A 27,261-nucleotide genomic window follows, 5' to 3' on the forward strand; every position below is an offset into this window, starting at 1 on the left:
GTACTACTCGAGGGGCACGTTTATGAAAAAGTGTAAGGAGAGTGAGCACTACATGCACAAAGTCCATTTGAAATTATCTATGTGGTATGGAAAGGAGGTTGAGAGGCGATGCAATCAAGGCTCCTCATGTATAGTCCCCCCCCCCCCCCAAAAAAAAAAAAAAGATGCCACTTGTCGGGTGCCACCCTAAGCTTGCATTTTTCCTCCACAAATAAACTAGCTTATAATAATATGCTTGCCGGTGACCAAGTAATAAATTATAAAAGAAGATAAAAGTAGCCTGCTTTCCGGGCCCAGAGGACTTCTTCAGTAAATCGGCTTTGAGCTCTTAAGACATCACCAGCACGACTTCTTTTTCTGGAAGGAAGAACGTCTCGGATTTCTAGTGGAGGAGGATGGTGTTTGTTAAAATCGCGTCAACGAAAGAACCACCGGACGATTTAGGAGAAATTGAGGCGAGGTGAACTGTGCAGCTGCTGCGCTAGGAGACCCTCACGGCGTGATGCCTTTCAAGAAAGACTTGGGTAGAGTGCTGCGAAGCGGCCACAAATCTCGGAATTTGAGTTCTACAGTGGAAGCTGCACGGAGGCGAAGGCACACGGTATGCACTCCTTTGGTTTCGCTAGGATTCAAAATAGTGACGCTGCGGCCAGAAAGGGGTTATGCAAAGAGTGACGAAGCTTTTAATGCTGGTCCTCCGCAGCCGGAGGACACCGCTAAAAGAAGGATGCTTTGTAAGCGTAGCGAAAGTAAGGCGGACAGTGGAAATTTCAGAAAGCGAACGGAAAGAGACATCGTTTGTAGACGGTTGACAAGGGCTATGGACGGAAATTCGACTAGTTTGACGAATGAAAAAACAACAGGAATACACAGTGGAGCGAAACGCAAAAGTCACCCCTTTGCTACACAACAGGTACACGCCCTTTGCTACAGAGCAGGGACAAATATTGACGTTTCCTCAGCTTCAATTGCGAATGATGGCTTGGCTAACTGCAGAGTAAACAGGTTGAAAATGGCGAAAAAGGTCATCAGGAGGACCTCTGCTGAGAAGTGGGTTCAAAATATTAAGCACGCAACGGAGAGGAACGTAGATAAAACTGTGGATTACTTGGGCAGGAGTGCCGCGAATAATCAAGAAATGGCAGTTGTAAGTGTAGAGCCGCATCTTGCGCAGTGTGCGGCGTCGGGCCCAATGACCAGGGCTCGACAAGTCGGAAATAAAATCCCACGTACAGTGGGTCAGGTGGGAGTTGTAAATTCAGAGCCTTCGCCTGTGCAGGCTGCGCAAGGCTCTTTATTAGTTCCACTTTCTAGGGGAACGAGGAAGGGGAAAGATTTATTGAATGCTTTAGATGACCCTGCTGAAAGCACAAAAGATGATCGTAAAGAAGCCCTTCTTGGATTGGGTCATAATACTAATAAAACAGAATGGCCCAACAATGCAGAGGTTACACCAACCCTGAGCAATGCTGAGGGGTGGCGGGATAAACTGGAAATAACTACACGTAGTGGAAAATCTCTGCAGTTAAAGGGCAAAAGGTCAAGTGAACTAGGCCCTGATCCAGATCACGTAAACGATGCCATGTCAAGCAAAGAATTGAAGAATATATTTGATTTTTCTACCGTGTCCTCAAATCGTACCAAAAAAAGGAAGCTGATTGTTGAAGTTTCACCAGTCGGCATCCCCCAAGGAGAAACGAAAGGTCCATTGACGAGGGGGAAAATCTCTAAAGGCTTCTTAGCAGAGGAACACGTTAGGTTAACTGGGAGTGTGGGCAAGGCTGAAACTTCTCATGCACGCACAGACCAGCGCTTTCATCAGGGCTCAGCTACAATTGAGTCGGCACAGACTATAGCACTTGGTGAAGATGTCGCTTGTACAGTCACCAGCAATAGAGGGGATAAGAAAGAAAAGGCGCACACAGAACTGGGGCAAGCTGTTGCCATGATGCTTCGAAGAAGTAAACGTAAGAAGATAACGAATAGTGCGGATGGTGCCGAGGGCTTTGGTGTTATCTCAACAGAGAATAGCACACCTGACCATCCTAAGGATGATAAAATGCCTATTGTGGATAAGGGAAAGCAGAATATACAAGAGAGAGTCCAAATTGGAGCGCCTTTACAAGAACAGGAGGCTCATGCCCTCAAAAGAAAAATTATTGATCTAGGCAGTGAGCATATGGTGAGTAATGCTGAGATAAAAGATTTTGCATCAGTAGCAGAAGCTCAGGATGGGTTGGGATCAAACGACGCACCTTGCAAGATTGATTCAAGGAGAAACTGCTTCTTGGTGGCAACAAATCCTACAGAAACAGGTGGAAGGCAGATGCGGCCTCGCCCCCTTGATCTGGAGCAACCTTTGCTCATTTTGATTGAGGGCCATCATCAGGTTTTTGACGTTCCATCACGGCATGCTGCTTTCTATCTTTTCTTTGTCTGATCTCCATGTTTTGGGATGTTCTGGACAATATTTATTCAGCGTAGAATTGATTTTTGGTCATCTGATCTGATTTGGAAAAATCGACCAATACTTTTTAGTTGCTCTGCTAGTCTTGGTAGAGAAATCATGTATCAACTGCAATTCTCCTTTCCATCTTGTCACAGTTTTGATGCTTTAACGGTCAGCGATGTGAAAACTGATTTCTGATGGAGGTCATTTCTATGATTCGTTGATTTTGTCTTTCATAACAATGATAGGATTATTACAATTTCGATGGAGGCTCCTTCTACCGGATGCTGCAGCAGCAGTTGGAAATTTTTAAAGTTTCATCTGATCGGATGGGTTCCACTAGTGTCTGTCGAGGGACCTCAGAAACCTTGGAAAAACAAGATGGAAGGAGGCAACAGATAGTTATTCCTTCTTTTCGGCTTTTACCAGACTTTTTTGAGAAACAGCGATTGAGGCCAACATACACTATGCCCCAATCATATATAAGAGCAGCTACAAGGACTGCTGATGGTTTCAGCGACCAGGTAAGCATGTGTGCTGCAGCCTTTGTATCTGAAATGAAGTTCAGAGCAGAAATTGGTGTGTGTTTTTGCACGAGTCAGGCAGAAAAAGTTGTATTCCACGATCCATATGTGTGTGTGTGTGTGTGTGCATAATTCCACAAAAAAAAAGTGTGCGCGCGCATGTACACGTACATGTATGTATATGTACACATACATTTGTATATGTATGTATACATACATACATATATGTATATGTGTGTGTGTGTATGTTGGATACATACATACGTACATATGTGTGTGTAAAAACATACATTATCCAACACACACACACACACATTTTTTGTGGGAAGAAATCTTTTATTGCTGGAAAATAATTACATTCATAGTTACTTCAAAAGCGAAGTAGCTACTACTCAACTAAAGATCTCATTATAAGCTGTATACACATCCTGATCAATCAAATGAAGACTCTATGATTTCTGTCCATCCATAAAGTCCATAGGGTCCAATAGTGCACCCAAACAAAAAATAAATCAAAACCTTGTCTCTATGGATGAAAACCAAACAACCAGAAAAATCTGCCAAAAATAACAGTAGGAAATTGCGCTCGAAGCCTCTGTCGGATGAGAGCAATGAGATCAGAAGTATGTGGACAGAACCAAAAAATGTGAAGCACCGATTCAGTAGAGTGCTGGCATCTGTGACAAACAGCTGAAGCAATATGTCTATGTGCCAGTAACTGTCCGAATGGAAAAATGCCAAGGAGAACTCGCCATAGGAAAAGCTGTTGTCGAAGAGGGATTTTGTAATGCCAAAGGAGACGCAGCCTTTTTCTCCACCACTTCATTGAACGATCCATATGCCAAACAGTATTTGCCCAGTGAGAAATCCAAGGTGGAGGTAATAACACTTTATACAGAGATGACACTGTGATATGTAAGAGCTTCAAAGGACGGGCGTATAAGGAAGGAGAGCGTAAAATCCAATCCTCAAGCCGATTCTGAAGTTCCAAATGAGGTACCGGCAAGTACGGTTGGAGCATTGCTGAAATTTTATGCCATAAAGGACGATAGTGAGCTCCCAAGCCATACTTGCGAGCAGCCATAGAAAAAGATAAAATTGTGCCATCATCCTGAAGTACATCCGCCACATATGAAATGCCTTTGAAGGAGAGAAAATAAGAACGTCTGGGTTCTTGTATGGCCAATGGAGGGTGGAATACTTTAGACAAAAAAATATTCTCTACCCTCAAACAGAGAGTCCCTGCCATGCCATTCCAAGTGGGATAAGATGTGTTTCCAATCAAGAAGCAGACGAGAGACAAAAGGGCAGCCTCTGATCTTGCCTTGGATAGAGCCAAATAAAAAATCCCACTGAGTAGGCTGCCAATTCCCAAAGGCAGATGTATGAAGATGCAATAAGAGAGAGCGGATGATGAAAGCCCAGGGCTGATCTCCTTGCATAAACTGTATCATCATTTTCCCTCTGTGAGCAAGTAAATGCATTTGAATATTGAGAATGTTCAGACCCCCGTGCATCTTTGGAGAACAGAGACGATGCATAGAGAGTAATCTGAGACTTTTCTTGCCATGTTTTGAACACGAGAAAATTTCCATGATAGCTGACATAAATGAAACCATAAATGAAACCAGATCTGTCTTAGTGAACATAGTGAGAGGCAGATAAAATTGTATGTAGGCTATCAAAATGGATTGTGTGATTCGCAAACGAACATGTAATGGCCAAGTTGCAAGCTTCCAATATTCAAGTTTTGCCCTTAACTTTACTAGCACCCAATCAGTTTGTTGTGAACGGGTGAGTCCCTAGCCTAGAGGATAACCGAGATGTCGAATGAATTGAGAAGCGGGGACAATTTTCCCAGGCCACAGAAGGTTGTGCCATTCCTGTGCATGTAACGGCAGCAATTTTGATTTCTAAAAATTTACCCGAAGGCCAGCAGCCAATCCATATGTAGAAAGAGCGTGCATAATCATGGACCGATCAACCCGAGTATTTTTTGGAGTAAAGCCAATCAACAAAGCTCCATATAGACTTTCTAGAGCTGAAAGGGAAGAGGTGGCAAGGCAAATAAAGGAACTTTTTGACAAGGAATTTATTACACATAGTCAGTCACCCTTTGCCTCTCATGTGTTATTGGTCAAGAAGAAGGATGGCTCATTTAGAATGTGTATTGATTACAACAAAATGACAGTTAAGAATAGGTTTCCTATCCCTAGAATTGATGATCTACTGGATGAGCTTAGAGGGGCAAAGTACTTCACAAAGATTGACTGAAGGTCAGGCTATCATCAAATAAGGATGAAGGAGGGAGATGAACGTAAAACTGCCTTCAGGACAGAACGTGGGCTTTATCAATTCAAAGTGATGGCATTTGGTCTAATTAATGCACTTGCAACTTTCCAGGCCCTAATGAACAAGGTATTGCAGCCTTTCCTCTATAAATTTGTGTTGGTATTCTTTGATGATATATTGATCTACAGCAAAATGAAAGCAGAGCATTTATTGCATGTCCAACAAGTATTGGAAGTATTGAGGACACACCAGTTGTATGCCAAATCAAGTAAATGCACTTTCATGGCTGAAGAAGTGGAATATTTGGGCCATATTGTCAGCAGTATTGGCATTAAGGTGAATCCCAGCAAGGTGAAGTGTGTAAAGGATTGGCCTATACCTCAGAATATCACCCAGCTGAGAGGGTTCCTTGGTCTAGCATCATTTTATAGAAGGTTTATAAGGCATTTTGCCAAATTGGCAGCTCCTCTCACTGATCTCCTAAAAAAGAATGCTTTCCAATGGTTTGACAGTGCAAATAAGAGCTTTGAAGCATTAAAGGAGGCATTAACTTCAGCGCCTATCTTGGTATGTCCTGATTTCTCTCAACCTTTTATAATTGAGGCTGATGCTAGTGGAAGGGGCATTGGAGCTGTCCTAAAGCAGAGTCATGGAGTTATTGCCTTTGAAAGTCGGAAATTGGATGACAAGGAGTCAAGTTTCCACATGTATGACCCAGAGATGTTGGCAATACTTCATGCAATAAAAAAGTGGCACCACTACATTTATGGTAGCCATTTCAAGGTCAAGACTGATCATAAGACTCTCAGATATTTTCTATCTCAGTCTTCTCTATCACCCAAGCAAAGGAGATGGCTATCCATTGTGCAAAACTATGACTTTGACATAGATTACAAGATGGGCAAAGAAAATATTGTGGCAGATTCTCTTTCCAGGATATGGGCTTGTACTTCATCATCTATTAGTGAGGTTTATAAAGATTGGATCCATGGCATTCAAGAAGAGTATCTCAATGATCCTCAAGCAGCTGCTATTTTCCAAGACTTGTAAGATCCTGACTGTCAGCAATATCCCAATTTCAAGTTGCACAATGGGCTCTTGTGGTATAATGATAGAATATTTCTTACTGAACATTCCTCCTATAAGCTGCTAATCTTACAGGAATTTCACTCATCTCCTATCGCTGGGCATATAGGCCTCAACAAGACGTATGATAAGGTAAAACAGAGTTTTTACTGGAAGGGACTTTGGAAGGATGTTCTTGCTTATGTTCAAAGCTGTAAGCCCTGTCAACAAAACAGGGAGTTGAATTTGAGGCCAGCTGGTCTACTACAACCTCTACCTATACCTCAAGGTAAATGGACACATATCAGCATGGACTTAATTACAGGTCTACCAGTGACCTCTAAGGGTTGGAACAGTATCTTTGTGGTTGTTGATAGACTTACCAAAGCTGCCCACTTCATTCCTACTAAGACCCAATTTACAGCTTCCAAGGTGGCTAAGCAATTCATGGAGAATGTGTTTAAATTACATGGACTCCCTCAGGAAATTGTGAGTGATCGTGATGCTAAGTTCATGGGGCATTTTTGGCAAGAGCTTTTCAGTTCTATGGGAACACTTCTTACCCCAAGTACAGCAGATCACCCTCAAACTGATGGGCAAACAGAGAGGGTTAACCGCTGGTTGGAAGAGTATCTAAGGCATTTTTGCTTTGATACCCAAGCATCGTGGGATCAATGGTTGCATCTAGCTGAATTTTGTTATAATACCACCAAGCATACTTCAATTGGTATGAGCCCTTTTGAAGCCATGTTTGGCTGTAAAGCTCATGTCCCATCAACCATTATTGATCAAGCATTGACAAGCCAGCAAGCCAAGGATGATTTGGCTCACATGACTGCTCTATTACAGCAATGTAAAGATAATATGGTAAGGGCCCAAGCAAGGATGAAGGATTATGCTGATGAGCATAGGAGAGAGCTTCATTTTAAAGAAGGGGATTATGTATTTCTTAGATTACATAAGTCTAGGCATGCTTTCTTGAAAGGTAATACCAATGTTAAACTTGCTTATAGGTATTATGGACCTTACAAGATTTTGAGGAAAGTTGGGGAAGCGGCTTATGAGTTGGACCTTCCACCATCCTCTAGAATACACAAAGTATTCCATGTATCACTACTCAAGAAGTATTTGGGACCCAAGGAGCAAGTTATGGAAGAGCTACCTCCTATAGATGAAGAGGGCCAAATTGAGTATATTCCTGAAAAGATCCTTGGATTTAGAGATCATGTGCTGAGGAACAAGTCCTACATGGAATATCTTATCAAATGGAGAGGTCTACCTGATGAGGAGTCTTCTTGGCAGCCATCTACAATTGTGGAGCAGTACCCTCAATTACTTAGCTGAATTCTATGGCCAAAATTGAGTCTTTATGAGCAGATTTGATTTTCTCTTGCTATATGGCGTATATGGACATGCTGCAGCCAGCATTCACTATCCTACAGATCAGCATGTCTCTCACTGGATCATATGATCAGATCTGTTATGTTGGACAGCATAACTCTTCCGCCCGATTGCTTGATTTTGATCCATTTACAGATCAACATGCCTACAAGAGGTATTTGACTAAGAAACTTCATTGTTCAGCTGATATGACCAGAATTGAGCTGTTCAGGTTTACAAGGAGCATTGTATGTCCAGGTTACATCCTTTTTAAATTTGAGGAGGAAGGATTGTAACAGATGGTTACTTTTTACTTAGGCTAAACTTAGGCTAAAAGTTAGTAGAAAGGCCTTTATTGGCTTGTAAGTGTTCTTTTCTTTTTTAGGGGATACCATAAGTTGCCACGTGGCATCCTAGGAGGTAATCCCATAAGCAATACTGCTTTGTGCTGCCTTGGGCCATACCTATATAAAGGCTCTAGTTGTACTTGGCAAGGCAATTCATGACTTGTACTTCATTACTGAAATAGAATACTCAGCAAGAGTTCCAACACTCAGCAGAATTCTAAAAGGATTGACTTTCTCCTGTCCTTGTGCAGCCCCTCACAAGTCTCTACTCTATTCTAACCTTCCTGCATATTCTACCAAATTTGGGTGTGTTTACTATCAGTTAGGAGCAGTCCTGTTGCATAGGGAGCCCCCTCCCCCCTCCCCTCCCAAAAAAACAAAAAAAAAGCAAGTCAAGAACTCAGAATTTTCCAGACTCTTTTAGGGGCTCTCCAGAGCCCTATTTTGGCTCATTCAAGTCTCTTTTCAAAGCTCTTCCGAGCCTCTCCATCGACATTTCTGTGTTTCCACGCACTATCTCAGGTGCTCATTACGCAGGGTTTTGCTATCCAGTTCTCCTTGCCTACATTCGAGCTCCTCTCTCCAGGGCCAGTCACCATGCCACCGAAGCGTGCCCCTCGTGATATATTGTATGACATTGATGAGGCTACTCAGTATGAGCAAGTGCCTGCCACAGTGGCTGCATCCACTGGTGGTACAAAGGGTCCTTCCACTTAGCCTCTCTCTCCTGCATCGCGGGAAGCACAGGCAGCGCAGAGACAGTTTCTGGATGCCCTTTCCTCTATGCTCCAGGGTGCTTTCTGCCAGATAGGACAGGAGTTCAGCCAACAGCTTACCACAACCATGGCTATGCAGGATACCGCTCTTGCCCAAATGGGACAGTAGATTGGTCAGAAGATCACATCTGCCATTGCTATGCAAGATAAGGATAAGCAGCCCGCACCCCAGCAAGGGGACCACTCAAACAATCAGGATGTTTTGTCTGCTACACGCAGGGGTTTTATGGCAGATGCCCATTGTGCCTATGAGCATCAGTCTTCTGGACCATTGCATGTATCCAACATGGGATTATCTAGACTTCGAGGATGCATTTTCTGTGCCATTGAGCACCTTCTTGTAGGATGTCGGGCCATCTTTTGGCTCACAGCTTTCTGCATCTATGCAGGCTGAGCCGTATCTTTTGGGCCGACCCGAGCGAGTATGCCTGGAGCTGGCTTTGTTTATATGGGCCCACACCCTGACAGAGAGGTGAGTCATCTTCTCAGCCCTTTGGAATGCCATCATTTCGGAGAGATGCATTTGGTAGAGAGTCCTAGCCCAGGGTTCATGCACCTATCGCTCCGCCAGCGAGCACATATAGCCAGACGCAGCCAGTGCATCAGATGGCAGCAACTACTAACGCAGCAGGGGGTTGGTGGTGGGCAGCATGACACTTTTGATGACATGTTGGTAGATTCTTTGCGTTCATATAAGGCCACCAAACTTGAGATGCCCTTCTCCGATTATGTGAACCTCAAGCGTGATAATGCCCGCACTTCTAGAGGTTACACACACAAGAATTATGCAGCCAAGGATATCAAGGACAAACTCACAGTGCATAAGTTTAAAGGGGACACTTGCACTCCCAATGAGTTGGAGGAGTGGCTCATGAAGCGGGAAGACTATTTCCGCTTCTGCCCCAAGTCTGAGGAGGAGCGCATCATTTTTGCAGGTATGCATATGCAGGATTATGCCCACACATGGAGGCGATACATGAGGGATACGCCTCAGAGACCAACCACTTGGAGGGGTTTCAAAGAATTATTCTAAATTTGTATGATTGGACTTATTCTAGTCTTACAAAGGTATATCAAAGAATTGATGGTCACTACATTTGTATCCCCATTTGTCTTGGATAACAGTGGTACTGCAAAAATCAGCATGATTATTGAGATATCGGATGATGAGGATTTGATGGATGCTTCTAAGACTTTGGATGCCACTCAGGATGATTCAGAGGGTGCACAAATCGTGGAAGAAGCTCTAGATGTTGGAGCCAAGAAGGGGGCTGATTTCCCCTTTGACCCCGGTGGTGCTAATGAACATAATATGCATGGTATACATTCCGATGACACTCAGCCCGTATGTAACATGCGAGGCCATTGGCCTAAAGTCTTTCATGTGGAGCATCAGGTTGCTATGCCTTTTCTTGTGCGAGAGGATGCAAATGGCAATGCTCCTATGGATGAAGAGGAGATCTATTGGGATGCGCAGCAAGCCATTTATGCTATCTCTTATCATGCCTCGATGGGTGCCAAAAGTGCTGAAACTATCAGATTGAAAGGACAAATTAATGGCAGGACTGCTCACATGCTTGTGGACAGCGGTAGCACTCTTAGTTTCATCAATTCTAAGGCCTTACAGAAGGTGGGACTGATTGCTGCTGAGATTGATCATGGGCTGAGAGTAGAAGTGGCAAATGGACAGCATTTGGTTAGTAAATTTTGTTGCCAAGATGCAAGGATCAAGCTCTTTGAGGATTATGAATTTGCTGGGGATCTCTTGGCACTGGATATGGGCCCAATAGATGCTGTCCTTGGCTGCAATTGGCTGAAATCTTTGGGTAAATTCAGCATAAATTTAAATGCACTATCACTCAGCTTTGTCCACAAGGGTAGTACGGTAACATTGCATGGCATTGCCACTCCTAAATTGCAGCTCATTTCAGCAAGGCAGTTAGTGAGAGAGCTCAGGAAGGAACATGCCCTCTACGCATAGAATGCGTCAGTATCTCAGGGGGGTAGCATTCCCCATGTTGAGGATTGTGATATGCAGCAATTGCTATCGGAGTTTGCTGATGTGTTTGCTGATATGCCATCCAAATTGCCTCCCAAGAGGGATGTGGATCATGCCATTGTTCTAGAGCCTGGCAGTAAGCCCATAAACAAAGCCCCATACCGTCTTTCTAAGGTTGAGCGGGAGGAAGTGGCAGGTAAGGTGCGGGAATTGCTTGAGAAGAACTTCATCTCTCGTAGTACTTCTCCTTTTGCCTCTCCTATGCATGTACCCTGTCGGTGTTTGAAAAGAGGCAATGTGACCGCTGCCTCCTCCCTCGTAGAGAGGATCCACGTTGCTTTCAGGAGGACAAATTTTCCTGAAGCATGCACTTGGGGCCACAAACGAGACATTCTATTCATAGCACGCAAGTCTTCTCGCACTCCGCTTAAGTCTTTGGAACCAACCAAGTGTGCCGAAATAGTAGCCCCCACATTCTTGAAGATATGCATGGGATCCAAGAGATGATTGATTTGTAAGTGACCCCAATAAGGAAGCTCGTGAAAGATCGATAGCCTCTTCATACCAGGAGGACGTTCCTCTCCATTCGCTCTCCAAGCTTGAATCTAGTCACTTGCCTTCAAATATGATGGTGGTGGATGAAGTTGACCTCCACGTGCGAGATGGTCTAGCGGAAGGTATCGAGCATGACCTTCATAAATATTTTTCCTCATATGTTTGGAGTAACATGCAAGTAATTTCAAACTCGGTCCACAAACAAGACAAGCATGGTATCCACTTGTAACAAGTCCTCCACGCCTGCATGAATGTGTTAGTGTAAGACATGCATGCAAAAGAGAGTCATAAAAGCATAATCCTATATTATACTTGTAGAGACACAACCACGTACCTGTGCACTCTCCATATCCTGGGTAGTCATGCATGGTCCACATCAAGATACCCCTAACCAAAATATCATTGGTATGTCTAGGAGCTCTGGAAATATCAAAGACATGCACTCCTCTCCATAATATCTGTAACTCCTCTATCAAAGGTGCCATGTACACGTCCATATTTTTTGCCTTGTACTTCCCTGGCACAAGTAGTGCAAGCATGAGGTGTCCCTTTTTTATTGTTAGCCATGGTGGGATATTGTAATTCACCATGACTATGGGCCATGTCGACCAAGATGTCGAGCGTAATCCGAAAGGATTCATGCCGTCCATGGGGAGCCCAAGATGTAAGTTGCGTGGCTCCCTCGCAAAGTCCGGCCACTGATTGTCTATGTGCTTTCAAGCTGCACAATCTGTGGGAATCCTCAATGTGTCATCAGTGGACCGATGAGATGCATGCCATGTCATCAACTCCACTATGGATTTGCATCGGAACATGTGTTGTATTCTTGCAATGATGGGAAAGTGTCTCAAGACCTTTACCGGTATCTGCTCACCCTACAAGTCATCTCTATCTCGTTGTTCCCCACACTTCGGACAACTAGCCAAATCTCCATGCTCACGATGAAAGATAATACAATCATTACGGCAAGCATGGATGGTATCATAATCCATACCCGCCATTGTTAGCATCTTGGTGAAGAAGAAGGATGGATCATACCGCATGTGCATTGATTACAGGGATCTAAATAAGGCCACTATCAAGAACATGTTTCCAATCCCCAGGATAGATGACCTGCTGGATGAACTCAAGGGTGCTCAGTTTTTCACGAAGATAGATTTGAGGTCTGGTTACCATCCAATCAGGGTGAAAGAAGGAGATGAGCACAAGACAGCCTTTTGCACAGAACGAGGCTTGTATGAATTCAAGGTGATGCCTTTTGGATTGACTAATGCACCGGCCACCTTTCAGGCATTGATGAACAAGATATTAACAGCCACTTCTTTTCAGATGCGTGTTGGTTTTCTTTGATGATATCCTCATTTACAGCAAGGATAGACAAGAGCACATTAAGCATGTGAAGCGAGTGCTGGAAATTTTGAGGATGCATCAGCTTTATGCAAAAGCCAGCAAATGCACTTTTATGGCAAAGGAGGTTGAGTACCTGGGGCATATTGTGAGTAGACGTGGCATTCGGGTGGATCTTGCAAAGGTGAAATGCATCAAAGATTGGCCACAGCCACAAAATCCCACCCAGTTGAGAGGATTTTTAGGTCTTGCTTCTTTCTATAGGCGCTTTATTCGCAAATTTGCCAAGAGGGCAGCTCCTCTTACTGACCTCTTGAAGAAGGATGCTTTTGGATGGTCAAGGGAAGCACAACGCAGCTTTGAAGACCTGAAATTTGCTCTCACTCATGCACTTGTCTTGGTATGCCCTGAATTTTCGCGTCCTTTCATTGTGGAGGCAGATGCCAGTGGCAAAGGCTTGGGGGCTGTTCTGAGGCAGGAACACAAGGTAATAGCCTTTGAAAGCAGGAAGTTTGATGCCAAAGAACTCAATTTCCATGTTTATGATGAAGAGATGCTGGCTATCTTGCATGCTTTCAAGAAATGGCACCACTATCTGTACGGAAGTAAAATTAAGGTGAAAACAGATCATAGGGCACTCAGATTCTTCCTCACCCAGGCAAATTTGTCATATAAGGAGAAGAGGTGGCTGGCTGCAGTCCAATCCTATGATTTTGACATTGAGTATAGGAAAGGAAAGGAAAATGTGGTTGCAGACGCCTTGTCCAGGATGTGGGCTTGCAATTTGTCTGCTATCTCTACCATATATCAGGAGTGGATTCATGGCATTCAGGAAGAGTATATGCAAAATTCTAAAGCAGCTCTCATATTTTCAGATTTATAGAAGCCTTCTAGTTTGTGTCATCCGGATTTCAAATTGCATAATGGGCTGTTGTGGTGCCAAGACACGATTTATTTAGTGCCAGACTCAAAATACCGCGCCAGCTGGTTTTGCAAGAAATGCACTCCTCTCCCATGGCTGGACATTCAGGTATCACTAAAACATATGAAAGAATCAAGCAGAGCTTTACCTAGGAAGGCATGTGGAGAGATGTGGTTAACTACATGGCTGAATGCTTGCCTTGCCAACAGAATAAAGTGGACAGCAAGTTACCCGCAAGACTCTTGCAGCCATTACCCATTACAGAGGGACAATGGACGCACATAGCAATGGATTTTATCACAGGATTGCCTTCTACAAAGAGGGGATGGGACAACATCTTTGTTGTGGTGGATAGAATGACAAAACAGGCCCATTTCATACCCACTAAGACCCGGTATTCAGCATTGCAGGTTGCTTGGCAATTCATTGAACATGCCTTTAAGCATCATGGTTTCCCTTAGGAAATTGTCAGTGACAGAGATGCAAAGTTTATGGGTCACTTTTGGCAGGAGATATTTACAGCAGTGGGTACTTTACTCACACCTAGCACTGCTTACCATCCTGAAACTGATGGGCAGTCAGAAAGGGTGAACAAATGGGTGGAGAAATATTTGAGGCATTTTTGTCATGATACTTAAAAGTCATGGGATAAATGGTTGTCACTTGCTGAATTTTGTTACAACACTACCAAGCATCTCTCCATTGGCATGAGCCCGTTTGAGGCAATGTACGGATGCAAGGTCAGGATGCTTTCTTCAATTGGTGACATGGGTGTGAAAAGTCAGCAAGCACGGAATGACTTAGAGAGGATGGATGCCCTTCTGCAGTTGGCAAAAAGGAATATGCAGGATGCCCAAGCCAAGTAGAAGAAATATGGGATGAACGCAGGAGATATTTGTCTTTCAATGAGGGAGATTATGTGCATATGCGTCTCCATAACCGTTATGCCTCGCTGAAAGGTAATACCAACACAAAGCTTGCTCATAGGTATTACGGTCCTTACAGGATCATCTGCAAGGTTGGAGAGTTAGCATAACAGTTGGAGCTACCCAGTACCTCCAAGATCCATGATGTTTTCCATGTATCTTTGCTGAAACCACATGTTGGACAGCATCTTCCAGAGTTGCCACCTATGGATGAAGAGGGCCACATCCTCTATGTCCTGGAGCGCATCGTGGGTTTCAGAGACCATGTACTCCGGAACAAGACCTACGTAGAGTATCTTATCAAGTGGCGGGGACTCCCTAAGGATGAAAATTCATGGCAGCCAGAGAGCATTGTCCAGGACCACCCCTATCTCCTACCGGATTGATTAGTAGTTGCTGTTTGCTGCACTTTTGGACAGCCATGCTGTGAAATTTTGAGTGCAAAATTCTATGGGAAGGGATGGCTGTAATGAAGGGGAAAAAGGGGCCAAGTTAGAGGTCCTTTAGGTGGAAAATGTGGAGGGACTATATAAGTCTCCATCCACTTCCTACTATGTACTTTTTAATGTGACATCTAATCCTATCTTCTCTCCCTTCCTCCTCGCCTACGCTCACTCACTCTCTCTCTCTCTCTCTCTTCCCTACTCCCTCTCATTCTCTCCCTCTCTTTCCTACCTCATTCTCTCTCTCCTACCCCTTCTCCTCCCTTCTTCTTCTATCTCTCTCCCCTTCTGCTAGTCTATCCCCCTTTTTCTAAATCTGCCCCTACCCCCTTTTCTACACTCTGTGTCTGGGTGACTGCCCACAGCCTGAATTGCCAAAAGAGAACAAACATCAAAAGAGCAAGGACAAGCTTGAAAAATGACAAATGGAAAACAAATGAAGGTCAGAATGACTGTATCCGCTGTCCTTGGAAGAGGTGCGAGCTTTGTCCTTGCACCTATCCCCAGCATCGCACAGTCAACCCTTAGTCACGAGCAAATGAAGAAATAGCAGCAAATGAGCTTGAACCTGCTCCGAATGGCATCCAAACTACTCCTAGGTCCTCTATTCCGGGTTAGAACATCCCTAGAGGGCAGTAGATCCATCAAGCAAGGCCTAGCAGGAGAATTTTGCAGCTTGGAGAGGGGGAGAGATAGAATGCTCTAGAATCAAAGTGAGCAGGAGAATTGTCATGTGCACGGATTGGTATCTGACGTGTACTAGGTACACAGAACTAGCTCAGGTTAGCCTGGGGAGGCTTAGAGCTAGGCAAGCTTGATTCTCGGGTTGAGTGGCAAGGGTACGAACTATTTATAGGTCTTCGCTATTTTTGGCGCCGAGGCCCGAGTCTATAAAAGAGGCCCAGGGGGTTCAGTTCTTTGTGTGCAGTTGGGAGCAAGACTCGTTCCCAGGTGCTAGGTCTGATCCTGGATTGTGTCGCGGACGCGCGCCTGCATCTTAGCGTAGCCCAAGGCCCAGTGACAGATCCAGGGCTTCACAGCGCCACCTGGTGGTATGGGACACCAGGCTGGTTTGGATCTGATTGGGAGTTCGTGCCAGTAGCTCAACTCGTGGCTCGGAGGGGACATCTTCTGATTCGGGATCACATCCCGTAGATGTCACGGTTGGGTGGTGAGCAGCCTGCTCAGTTCTGATGTTGTGTGTGGTTATTTTGCAGATCAGGGGTTTCAGGATTGCCGGGACGTGTCAGTTGGTATCAGAGCCAACTCTTGAAGTAGGAACTTCTGATGCGAGAATTTTGACGGATTTCTCTTCCAAGTATGCCCTAAAATTCGAAATTTCCTGCTGCGTTTTTGCTGGCTACCTGGGGTAGAAGGGGTGAACAGATATCTGGAAAAGCAAGAAGAAGAGGAGTAAGAGAGAATCGAAATCTCTGAAGGCTTCGGAGAGAAGTTTAGAGGGAGGAGAAATTGAGCAGAAAGGTAGGAGAGATGTGCAGGAAATAGACAGCAAGGGAGGAAGAGATGCAGAGCCTAGGAAGGGGCGGAGTAGACGAGGCAATAGAGGCTGGACAGCCTGTGTAATAGGCTGTCCACAGCCAGCGCAATAGGCTGTCCACAGCCTGCGCAACAGGCTGCGAACAGCCTGCGTCTAGGGCTGCGTGCAGCCTGCGCAGGAGGAGGGTGCTTTTTTCGAAAAAGCACCCCTCCAAAGCTGGAGGGGCTCAGCCTTTTTTGGAAGCCCAGCTTCCAAATAAGGCAGCCCTGCACCCTATATAGGTGGGGGCTGGGTGCTAGGCTACCCACAAGCAGCCTTGAGTATCGAGACCTCACCTCGAGTTTCGTGCCCAGCCAGCCTCGTCCGTACAGCCTGCGCCCTGTTTCGATCAGCTCCCCTGCATTTGCCCTTGCCTGCGTCAGCCCTGCACAGCTCCCGAAGCTTCTGTAACAGTCCGTACAGCTTCTGCAACAGCCGTACAGCCTGTACGGACTGTTCCGCCTGCTCCTGTACCTGCTGCTGCATCGAACAGCGACTGCGACTGTACTTGCAGCCACAGTACGGCCTGCGTCAGCAGCCGTACAGGCCACGTCAGCAGCCGTACCAGCCACGCCCGCAACAGTTTGGCCTGCGTCAGCAGACCGTACAGCTTCTACTGCAGCCTGCGCATCCGGTTTGCGGGTTCGGGGAGGCTCCAGGACTCGTGGTCTTCCGATTCGCCAGATTTCAGCATCTTCTTCCGTCAGCTTCATTCGGGACGGTTTTCTTCTGCTCCATCCGCCTCTGTGCTTCGTTTCAGTCAGTTATTTCTCTCCGTTTGTAATCAAAACAGATTTCAGCCATGTCTGATGCTCAAAATCCCGAGTTCACCATGGGAGAGCAGGACTTAGATTACACTCCAGTGGGAGAGGATGATCAGGGTCTCTACGACGACCTGATAACTAAGAAAGCCTTCAGTGAGTTTACGACTGCTCTTGATGGTAAATTTGAGCAGGTCAATGCTAATCAATCGGGGTTGACACAGCAACTCCAGGGGATACAAGCAACTTTGACTCTTCTGGCTAGTACGGTTCAGGCACTCACGCATGTGGATGCCATGGCTTCCGTGCTAGGCCCAAATATCACTCCGGATCCTTTTCCAGGTGACCAAAAATCAAGAACAAAGGAGGTAGTTGACACTTGGTTGCACAAGTGGCAAGTACACTTCCAATTTCACCCCTATCCAGATGAGAAAAAGATTCAGCTTGCAGCAGGGTTTATGTCAGGAAAAGCCTTGCTTTGGTGGAAAGAGCTCCAACCTAAGCCTGATACTTGGACAGATTTTGAGGGCATCTTCAGGAAGGAGTTCCTGAAGAAGGAAGATGACTACGATATCGTCGGCAAGCTCAAGGCCCTCGATATGTCAAAATTGAATTTGACCTTTGAAGTTTATCTTCAAAGATTTAGGGATCTGCAAACCAGGGCCACTAAAATGGATCCTGTAACCTTGTTAGGTTTTTTCGTGGATGGTTTGCCAGACTCCTATAAGTTACAGATTAAGAATAACAAGTGCACAACATTGCAGGAGGCCATGACATATGCGCGCATATATGATGATACCATGGCCGGTACCAAGGCAACCACAGTTACCGAGACGAGCGGAAAGAATAAACGCAAGTTCTTTCAGCATGCAACTGGTATTGGGGAGACGAAGTCTACGGACAACGCCTCCAGGAAAAGCTTAACTCCAGCTAAGAATGGTAAGGCCCGTTTCCTTCGCACTCTCAGGCTCAAGAAAGAAGGCCGATGTTTCTATTGCGAGGAGCGGGGCCACACAAAGAATGAGTGTCCTAAGCGGAAGAACCAAAAGTTGGTGCTAGGACCGAAGCTCCAGGCGGGTCCACGTAGCGCAGCCAAGGGAGCCAACCAAGTCACGATGACAGGTATTTCAGTAAATGTCATTACTTGCCCCCTTTCTTGTAATTGTACCTATAATACTTCGTTGTTTGGTTCCCATGATCTTTTCCGAGTTTATGGAGAAGCTAGGGACCAACAGGTTCACATTCTCTTTGATCCGGGCAGCTCTCACAATTTTGTTAATTACAAATTTGTGCAGAAGATGGGGCTGTCCACAGTATCTAGCGACCACACCTACGAGGTGCAGCTTCCAGCTGGAAAGCAGTTTTGGGATCGCAAGGTTGAAGCGCTTCCCATCCGGATTCAAGCCTACACAGGAGCTCTCACATGTTATGTTATGCATCTAGAGCATGTAGACTTGCTGATCGGGATAGAGTAGTTTAAAACCCACAATATCCAGATCGGATGAACGGAGCATACACTTTCTTTTGTAGACAAGGACACCCAATTTTGTATTCAGTGTGATAAGATTCCCCCTTCTCAGGGGCCTATTGTATCTGCGATGCAGCTTCGGAATATATTAAACAATTCTCATTATGATGTCTATCAGTGTGTTTTGATTCCACTTTCTTCATTTGTTGTTTCGGTCATTAACAAAAATGAATTAAGTGTGTTTGAACACCGAGAATTGAGAATGTTGTTAGATAATTTTAAAGACGTATTCCCAGCTCAACTGCCAGAAGGTTTACCTCCAGAACGGGCAGTAGATCATCGCATAGACTTAGTCCCAGGGGCTCAACCTATCAGTGTACCACCTTATAGGATGAGCCAGGTAGAGGAGGATGAGTTAGCTATCCAGCTTCAGGATTACCTGAATATGGGCTATATCCGCCTAAGTAAATCACCTTGGGGTGCACCTGTCCTCTTAAGAAAGAAGAAAGATTCTTCCTGGAGAATGTGTATAGATTATAAACGATTAAATAGAGTTACAATTAAGAACCGCTATCCTTTACCTCGTTCTGATGATTTGATAGACCGTTTGGCCGGAGCGAAGTATTTCACTAAGATTGATTTGCGTACGGGTTATCACCAAATCCGTATCTATGCTAAACACATAGATAGGACCGCATTCCGGACTAGGTATGGTCATTACGAGTTCCTCGTATTACCTTTTGGTTTGACCAATGCTCCTGCTACTTTTCAGCAGATGATGAACGATTTGTTCAGAGATTATCTGGGCAAATTTGTTGTCGTGTTCTTAGATGATATCTTGGTATATAGTAAAACGCTTGAGGATCATATAGGACACCTCCGGGTTGTCTTACTTGTTCTAAGACAGCATAAGCTTTATGCCAAGAATGTGACTTCTTTATGAAGGAGATCATTTACTTAGGACACCAGATTTCTTCTGAAGGTATTAGCATTGATCTGGATCGTATCCAGAAGGTTTTAGAATGGCCTATTCCTCAGACTGTGAAACAACTTCGTTCTTTCCTAGGATTTACGGTATTTCTTCGGAAGTCAGTGCGTGATTATTCACATATCACGGCACCCTTGACCAACATATTGAAAGGTCGTGGATGCAGGTCTACCCAGCTGATCTCTTGGAATGATGCAATGAACAAGGCTTTTGAAACCTTGAAGTTTTCTATCAAGGAAGCACCCGTTCTTGCATTACCCGATCCTACCCGGCCTTATGTTTTAGAGGCCGATGCGAGTGATTATGCGATTGGGGCAGCTCTATTCCAAGAGGGCAGACCTGTAGCTTTTGAGAGTAAGAAGCTAGACGACACCCAGTATCGTTGGCCCACACTCGAGAAGGAACTTTATGCTGTAGTGTATGCTCTCAAGGTTTGGAGACACTACTTGTATGGTTCAAAGTTCCTTGTATTGACTGATCACCAGTCAATTAAGTATGTGTGTGATGGATCAGAATTGAGAGGAAGGAAAGCTAGATGGGCAGAGCTAATGAAGGATTTTGATTTCGAAATACGTTATCGTAAGGGTTCGTTGAATAGTGTGGCGGATGCCTTAAGTCGAGTTAAGTTTGTAAATGCTTTGTCATTTACGGAAATATCCTCAGACCTATTTCAATCCTTGAGAGGGCTATACGCAACTGATAGTCACTTCAGTTCTTATTGGCAGAGAGTCCAGGATGGGAGCTCCATGGTTGACCAGGACTCAGGGATTGTGCCACCTAGGATACAGGCGGCGGGAGGTCAGTGTATGATTAGGAACGGCTTGCTGTTCCGAAATGAAAAAATTTGTGTGCCTGATGTTCTGGACCTTAAATCCAAGATTCTCTGGGAGTGTCATGATGCTCCTAGTGCGGGACATCCAGGTATACATAGGACTCTGTCTCTTGTGAAGCATACCTTTTATTGGCCTAAGATGCGTGCATTTATAGAGAACTATGTAAAAGGTTGCCGGGTTTGTCAGGTTACTAAGGCTGAACGCCTTAGAAGCGCGGGCTTATTACAGCCATTACAGATTCCAGGTAATAAATGGGAAAGTATTTCCATGGATTTTATTACTGGTTTACCTCGAACGCGCAAGGGTCATGACTCTATTTGGGTCATAGTCGACCGTTTGACAAAAATGGCTAGATTCTTACCTACAAGAACAACTATTTCCGCTGTTCAGTTGGCTCACGAGTTTGTGGACCACTTGTTCAAGCTGTATGGTTTGCCATCTGACATAGTCAGTGACAGGGGCTCAAAGTTTACAAGTAACTTTTGGACACTTGTATTTGAGAAGTTAGAAACTACTCTAAGTATGAGTTCCTCGGATCATGCACAATCTGATGGCAGTACAGAAAAGGTCAACGAGTTGGTTGAAGACATGCTTCGGGCATATGTATCTAAGAGACAGTCTTCATGGGAAGATTATCTACCCATGATTGAATTTGCTTACAACAGTGCAAAGCATTCTAGTACAGGTTATAGTCCTTTTATGCTTATGTACGGGTTTCAACCTAAGTCACCACTTACGGTAGGATTAAAAGGGATTCAAAATGATGCTGCTAAGAACTTCTTGCAAGACATGCAGGAGATGTTGCAGTTTGCCAAGGAGTCTATTAGAAGTGCCCAAGATCGGGACAGATTTTATGCTAATAGACATCGTTCACCCAGAGAGTTCTCTGAAGGAACGATGGTATATTTGAGAATTCCTAAGGAATCCAAGAGCCTAAGTACTGGTTTGGTTCCGAAATTATCCCCCAGATACTGTGGCCCATTCAAGGTCATTAAAAGAATTGGATCAGTTGCATATCGACTAGAATTGCCTCCTGATGTTAAAGTACATCCAGTCTTTCATGTCAGTAGACTGAAAGAAGTCTTGGGTGCAGATGATCAACTTGTTTCTCCTCATGAGATTATAGAAGTTACAGATTTGACTTTTATTCCTCACGAACCTGAATCTATTCTTGAATTTCGTGAAAGACAGATTCGAAATCGTACTATCACGGAATACAAGATTAAGTGGAAGGATCGTGTTGAGGAGGATGCAACATGGGAGACATTGCAAAACCTCCAAAGAACATTTCCGGATTTCTTAACGAACTCAGGAGTGAGTTCTTAGAGGAGGGGGAGTATGTCATGTGCACGGATTGATATCTGACGTGTACTAGGTACACAGAACTAGCTCAGGTTAGCCTGGGGAGGCTTAGAGCTAGGCAGGCTTGATTCTCGGGTTGAGTGGCAAGGGTACGAACTATTTATAGGTCTTCGCTATTTTTGGCGCCGGGGCCCGAGTCTATAAAAGAGGCCCAGGGGGTTCAGTTCTCAGTGTGCAGTTGGGTGTGCAGTTGGAAGTAAGACTCGTTCCCAGGTGCTAGGTCTGATCTTGGATTGTGTCGCGGACGCGCGCCTGCATCTTAGCGTAGCCCAAGGCCCAGTGACAGATCCAGGGCTTCACAGCGCCACCTGGTGGTATGGGACACCAGGCTGGTTTGGATCTGATTGGGAGTTCGTGCCAGTAGCTCAGCTCGTGGCTCGGAGGGGACATCTTCTGATTCGGGATCACATCCCGTAGATGTCACGGTTGGGTGGTGAGCAGCTTGCTCAGTTCTGATGTTGTGTGTGGTTATTTTGCAGATCAGGGGTTTTAGGAGTGCTGGGACGTGTCAAGAATCACGGGCAGAAGAGAGAGTGGCAAATGATCACGGGCAGGGGAGAGAGAGTGAAGAATGGTCACAGGTGACCGTACAGCCAGCAAGTAACATTGGAGAGCATGCAAATGAGTTGTGCAGCCAGTAAATAACGGGTTTTCTTGCGCATAGAAAATCACATCCCCATGACACTTTTTCATAATCAATACGGATACTATCCACAAAAATGATGTGTCCAAGGTATGCGAGTTCTTGTTTCTAGAATCCACATTTGTTCTCTTATGCAAAACATTGCGTTTTTAAAAGTATCGACAACACTATCTGTAGATGGCATCCATGCTCTAAAGGAGTCTTACCATCAAGATGTTGTCCAAAAAGACCTACAAATCATCATTTCTAGTGAAGTGAGTCCAAATGAAAGCACCAAGAACTCAGAATGGCTGAATCAGCACGAAATGTGGTCTTACAAAAATCTTTTTCAAACATTCCTGAAATCAATCTTCATAAAATACTTGGCTCTGCAGAGCTGATGAATGAGATCGTCCATCCTTTGGTAAATGATAAGTTTGTTCAATTTCTTATATTCTACGCGTAAGCATATAGAAGTGTCTCTCTTCTTGACCAGATCTTGGAAGTATAGGGTCAATGCCCCACCTGTAATCCCTCAAATGAGGAGAGCTCAGAGGCTTGCAATTGTTTATTACTCTCCCTTTCTTTTTCACACCTTGTGAGTACACCATTTATATTAGTGGGGGACGTGTCCTTCAGGGCAATTCAACTTTAATCCCAGCCACTGAATAATACAAATATGCATACTTGATGCATTAATTAATCTACATTCCATAGAAATGAGATCATTCATGCAATATTGTGCTGTGTTTATAGCACCGATGAAACAAGTGAAGCATTTTCATGAATTAGAAAATGCTCTTATAAATGCTCAGCAATGTGCGTGAATTCTCTCTTAAGGTTCTTTAGTTAGTCATAATGTTTTCTCAACGAATAGCTATTGTTTTTGTGATTTGGGATCAGCTATACTCAGACGCATTCAGCCCAGTGGTTGGTCTCTTTAGCATTATTTGTGAGACACTTTTAGGTACCATTGGCAAAGATTTTTTGCAAAGTGCTACTATAATTGTATTGTATTGAGATTTATCTTGTTGTTTATTGTTGGACTCTCAGGCTGAGTATGATATGGATGAGGAGGACGAAGAGTGGCTAAATAATTTCAATCAAGCCATGTCTCATTTGGGTATGACATCAATATTATCTGAAGAGCAGTTTGAACAAATAATGGACATTCTGGAGAACAAGGCTGCTGACTTGGAGAACTTAAAGGCGTTACAAGGTGCACTTGGTCAAGATTCTGCACTTCAGGGCAGACTGCAGCAGACATCCGAGGATTGCTGCATTTGCAATGGGGGAGAAAATTCTTCACATAATATGGTTAGAATTTGAATTGGTTTTCTGCTTTGAGGCAATCAAGGATAAGGAATGAACTGCTAGTTAGTTTCTAAAGTTTGGTAAAGTTTGGTTAACTTTTCATGATTTTGCCATCTTCATTTTTACTGATGTATGTGTAAATATCTGCAGGTTTTTAAATGTGCTAGTTGTTACATTTATGTGCATCAGTCCTGTTATGGTGTTCAGGAACCAGAACAGTTTAAGAGCAAAATTTGGTATTGTAGAAAGTGTGAGGCTGTTGCAGCAGGCAAAGCGAATTTCGGAGTGAGGTATGAGGATGGCTGAGGTTTTTGTTTTAACCGGGCTCTTACGGAGTGGTTTGCTGTAGCTGGCTTAGAGTTCTTAGAGGTTATTAGTCTCTAAATCTAAGTGCTTAGCTTGAATGTATTTAGGTTTGATTTCACTTTGAAACACGCCTTTTTTTCTTCATAGAAGATTTCAATTATCATTTTGGTAATACACTTCACTTGCTCCATAGTTGCGCTCTCTGCTGTCAACAAGGTGGTGCCCTCAAGCTTGCCACAGAGCCCTTCAAATGGGTGCATGTTGTATGTGCATTGTATACAAATGAAACATTTTTTGTCAACACAGACACCATGGAACCCATAGATGGTCTCAGTGCTGCGGATGCACGTGCAAGAAAGCAACGGCGACGATGCTGGCTTTGTGGTTTGAGAGAAGGGTCTGTAGAAAGATGTTCAGTGACAACGTGCAAAGCAGTTTTTCATGTGTCATGTGGTGTCATGCAAGGAGCATCCTTTGAGGTAGACTTTCAAAGAAATTGATATACTTTTAAAAAAAATGTAAATTATGAGTATGATGTTCATACTTCATAGCTTTGTGTATATGCATCGATTGCCGTATTGCATGTTTGCTTGCTTGTAAGTTATCTGCAGAGGATGAATTGCTAAGGAAATTGTCAGTGACATTTCTTAGTAGTGTTGGATTTCAGAAAATTGTAGTTTAGAGAAGTTGTAATGAGCGGAGTATATCTACAACTGTGCAGTTACAACATTCCAATCAGCAAGTCGTGCATGTACGATCATATTGTGCGAAACATGCAAATGTTGCTCCTGTGTCAAGTGCAATAAAACAAAAGGGGTTCACAAGTATGAATGAGGTGAGATTTTTCAACAGTACAGAGTGTTTACTTGTGTTCTGCCTCCCTTTAATCATCTGACATGAGGTGGCAATGTTGGTAACATTAAATTAGGACGAGAAAGAGTACAGATATGAAGCTCGTCGGGAACTCTCCGATAAGTCTGCTGAGTTTGAAGAAAGATTTTCTCGCACAACAGGAGAGGGCGAAAAAAGAGGCGAGAGAAAATCAGGGAGAAAGATCAGAGCCCCCAGAAAAGACAGTTTGGTACATGAAAGATGCCACAGTGCCAAGAACATAACTGGATTCCTAGGTGATGATTGCAAATGCATTGCCTTAAGGCACAGAATGGTTGCTCCAGATTGTGCCAAGCAGAGATATCTAGATGGAAAATCACAAGAGTCAAATTTCGTGTCAGAGGTCTGCCTTGAAAACGAGTTGGCAGATGTGAAAACAAAAGAGGAACCAGGCCCAGTTTTGAACCTTGACGATGCACTGAAAATTGGCATTGCAGCTCCACAGCTTGTGGAGGCAGTGTACTTGTATTGGGTCTCTAAGCGAGCCAAGTCAGGAGGGACACTGCTACAGCGAATCCAGCAGGTTCAGTTTCATGTTACAAAAGTTAAGAGTGTTGCATGCTTTGTGCTTTTGTTTTCTCAAATATTTAGAGTGACTGATTTGTTTGTTGACTGAAACTGGCAGGAGCAAGCAGTAAAGAAATTTGACATTTTTAATCCAAATGCCACCGATGGTATTTCTTCTTCGTCTTCAATCCAGGGAAGCGCATTGGGGCATTGTGGGATGGATTTTGAAATGGTGAGTGTTGCATACCTTTGTATGACATTTTACTGTCGTCCCTTAAGTAAGATTTTATAACTTGTTTTTGCTCGTTTACTCAAAGCTATTTTTGGGTTTAATGTGCATGGGGGAGCACAGAAGGAAAAGTTAGTGGCTGCACGGCAACACCTAGAAAAATTGCTGGAGCTCACCAATTTAATTGTTCAACGAGAAAAGCTCAAACTTGACATTTTCTCTCTTTACCAAGATGTTAAAAAACTTAACCTTCATGCTCTTGGAACCAGAGCTACAGGTCATGCTTGTTTTTTCTGTAATGGAACCTGCCTTTTGCAACACTGTACCATGTGCAATAGGGATTTTTGTTTCCAGTGCTTCAAGAGTAAGAAAGGGTACGAAATTAGGAGCTGGTTGGCTGCTTTGGAGCTTCCACAGTTTGTCTGTGATGACTGTCAAAAGGAACAACACCGAGAGGAGATTGTCTCACATCTTATGGATAGAGATTGTAGAAACTGCCAGTCGGGACACAAACAGAAGTCATTGCGTAATAAGCACCCTGATTGTGAGGGTGGTTGTGTGGCTGGCTGTGATTTAAAGGGCATAGTAAGGCAGGAGGCACCTTTTCAGGGCAATCATGAAAAAGTTGTCAGCACTACTGGCTGTTCTACGACACATTCACCAAAGAAACCGAATATTATTTTTCCACCCTTGTATTTAAATTGTCTGGATAATTCAGCTACCGAGGCCTTCTGGGAGAGTGTTCACCACCAAAAGACGATGTTAGTTTCTGAGTTGCTCAAGAATATGCCAAAGATGTCTTTTCATGCTATAGGCTGCAACCAAGCATAGGAACTTTCTTGTAACCTAGACAACACCAGAGACTTTGTAAATTGTACAAGTTTTCTTTGAGATATAGAAATCTCATTTTTTTCCTGATGATTCCGAGAGACCCTTCAAGATGCTGAAGGTGATCTTAGTTTTTATGAAAGATTTCCTTGGGCCAAGACAAGGAAGCTTGTCTTTAAAGAACTTTTCGGCATTCTTATAATTATGTACATGCTTATAGCATTGGATAATCAATCCATTCTTCTAGTTTAAAGAGTAAATTAAAATTTTATGTATAGTTTGTTGAATAAATTTCAGGGAGTGCCTGTTTGCAAGAGACTGCAACTTAGATTGTCCACTAACTGTACTTGAAGACTCTCCTATTCTATAATTGTAAAAATTAAATGTGGCATGTTCAGTCGGTGTTCTTTTTGTTATTCTCGGGGCAAATGCTGAGTTTGTTTCTCAAGGGGGATAAGCCATGTAAGCTACTGTCTTTTTGGTAATAGAGCTCCGTGCAAGGGCTGTTTTGTACAAATTAGTAGTAGTCATCAATAGTTAGAATTCTTCCCTTAGATGTTTCATCAACGAATGACATAGCCTAATTTGTT

General features: G+C 44.0%; 1 protein-coding gene across 6 annotated transcripts; it reads left to right on the top strand.

Annotated features, from left to right (window-relative positions):
* The first annotated feature begins 295 nt into the window (after window positions 1-295).
* On the top strand, window positions 296-26,759 carry LOC147903116 (uncharacterized). Of its 6 annotated transcripts, none has more exons than XM_087374199.1 (10): window positions 296-601; window positions 704-2,389; window positions 2,698-2,973; window positions 23,650-23,913; window positions 24,061-24,200; window positions 24,410-24,695; window positions 24,938-25,051; window positions 25,145-25,630; window positions 25,733-25,846; window positions 25,967-26,759. In XM_087374199.1, the coding sequence occupies exons 1-10, from the start codon at window positions 503-505 to the stop codon at window positions 26,672-26,674; spliced, it is 4,173 nt and encodes a 1,390-aa protein (XP_087230325.1). In that variant the 5' UTR covers window positions 296-502; the 3' UTR covers window positions 26,675-26,759. The 6 variants fall into 6 exon arrangements, with proteins under 6 accessions (XP_087230325.1, XP_087230324.1, XP_087230329.1 ...); XM_087374200.1 differs by lacking the exon at window positions 296-601 and having other exon boundaries at window positions 713-913; window positions 997-2,389; XM_087374201.1 differs by lacking the exon at window positions 296-601 and having other exon boundaries at window positions 713-913; window positions 1,006-2,389.
* The last annotated feature ends 502 nt before the right edge of the window (window positions 26,760-27,261 follow it).

This window comes from Dipteris shenzhenensis, chromosome 4 (genome assembly GCF_047967505.1).
Source record: "Dipteris shenzhenensis isolate YYH24624 ecotype China chromosome 4, Dip_SZ_1.0, whole genome shotgun sequence".
Taxonomy (NCBI): Eukaryota; Viridiplantae; Streptophyta; class Polypodiopsida; order Gleicheniales; family Dipteridaceae; genus Dipteris; species Dipteris shenzhenensis.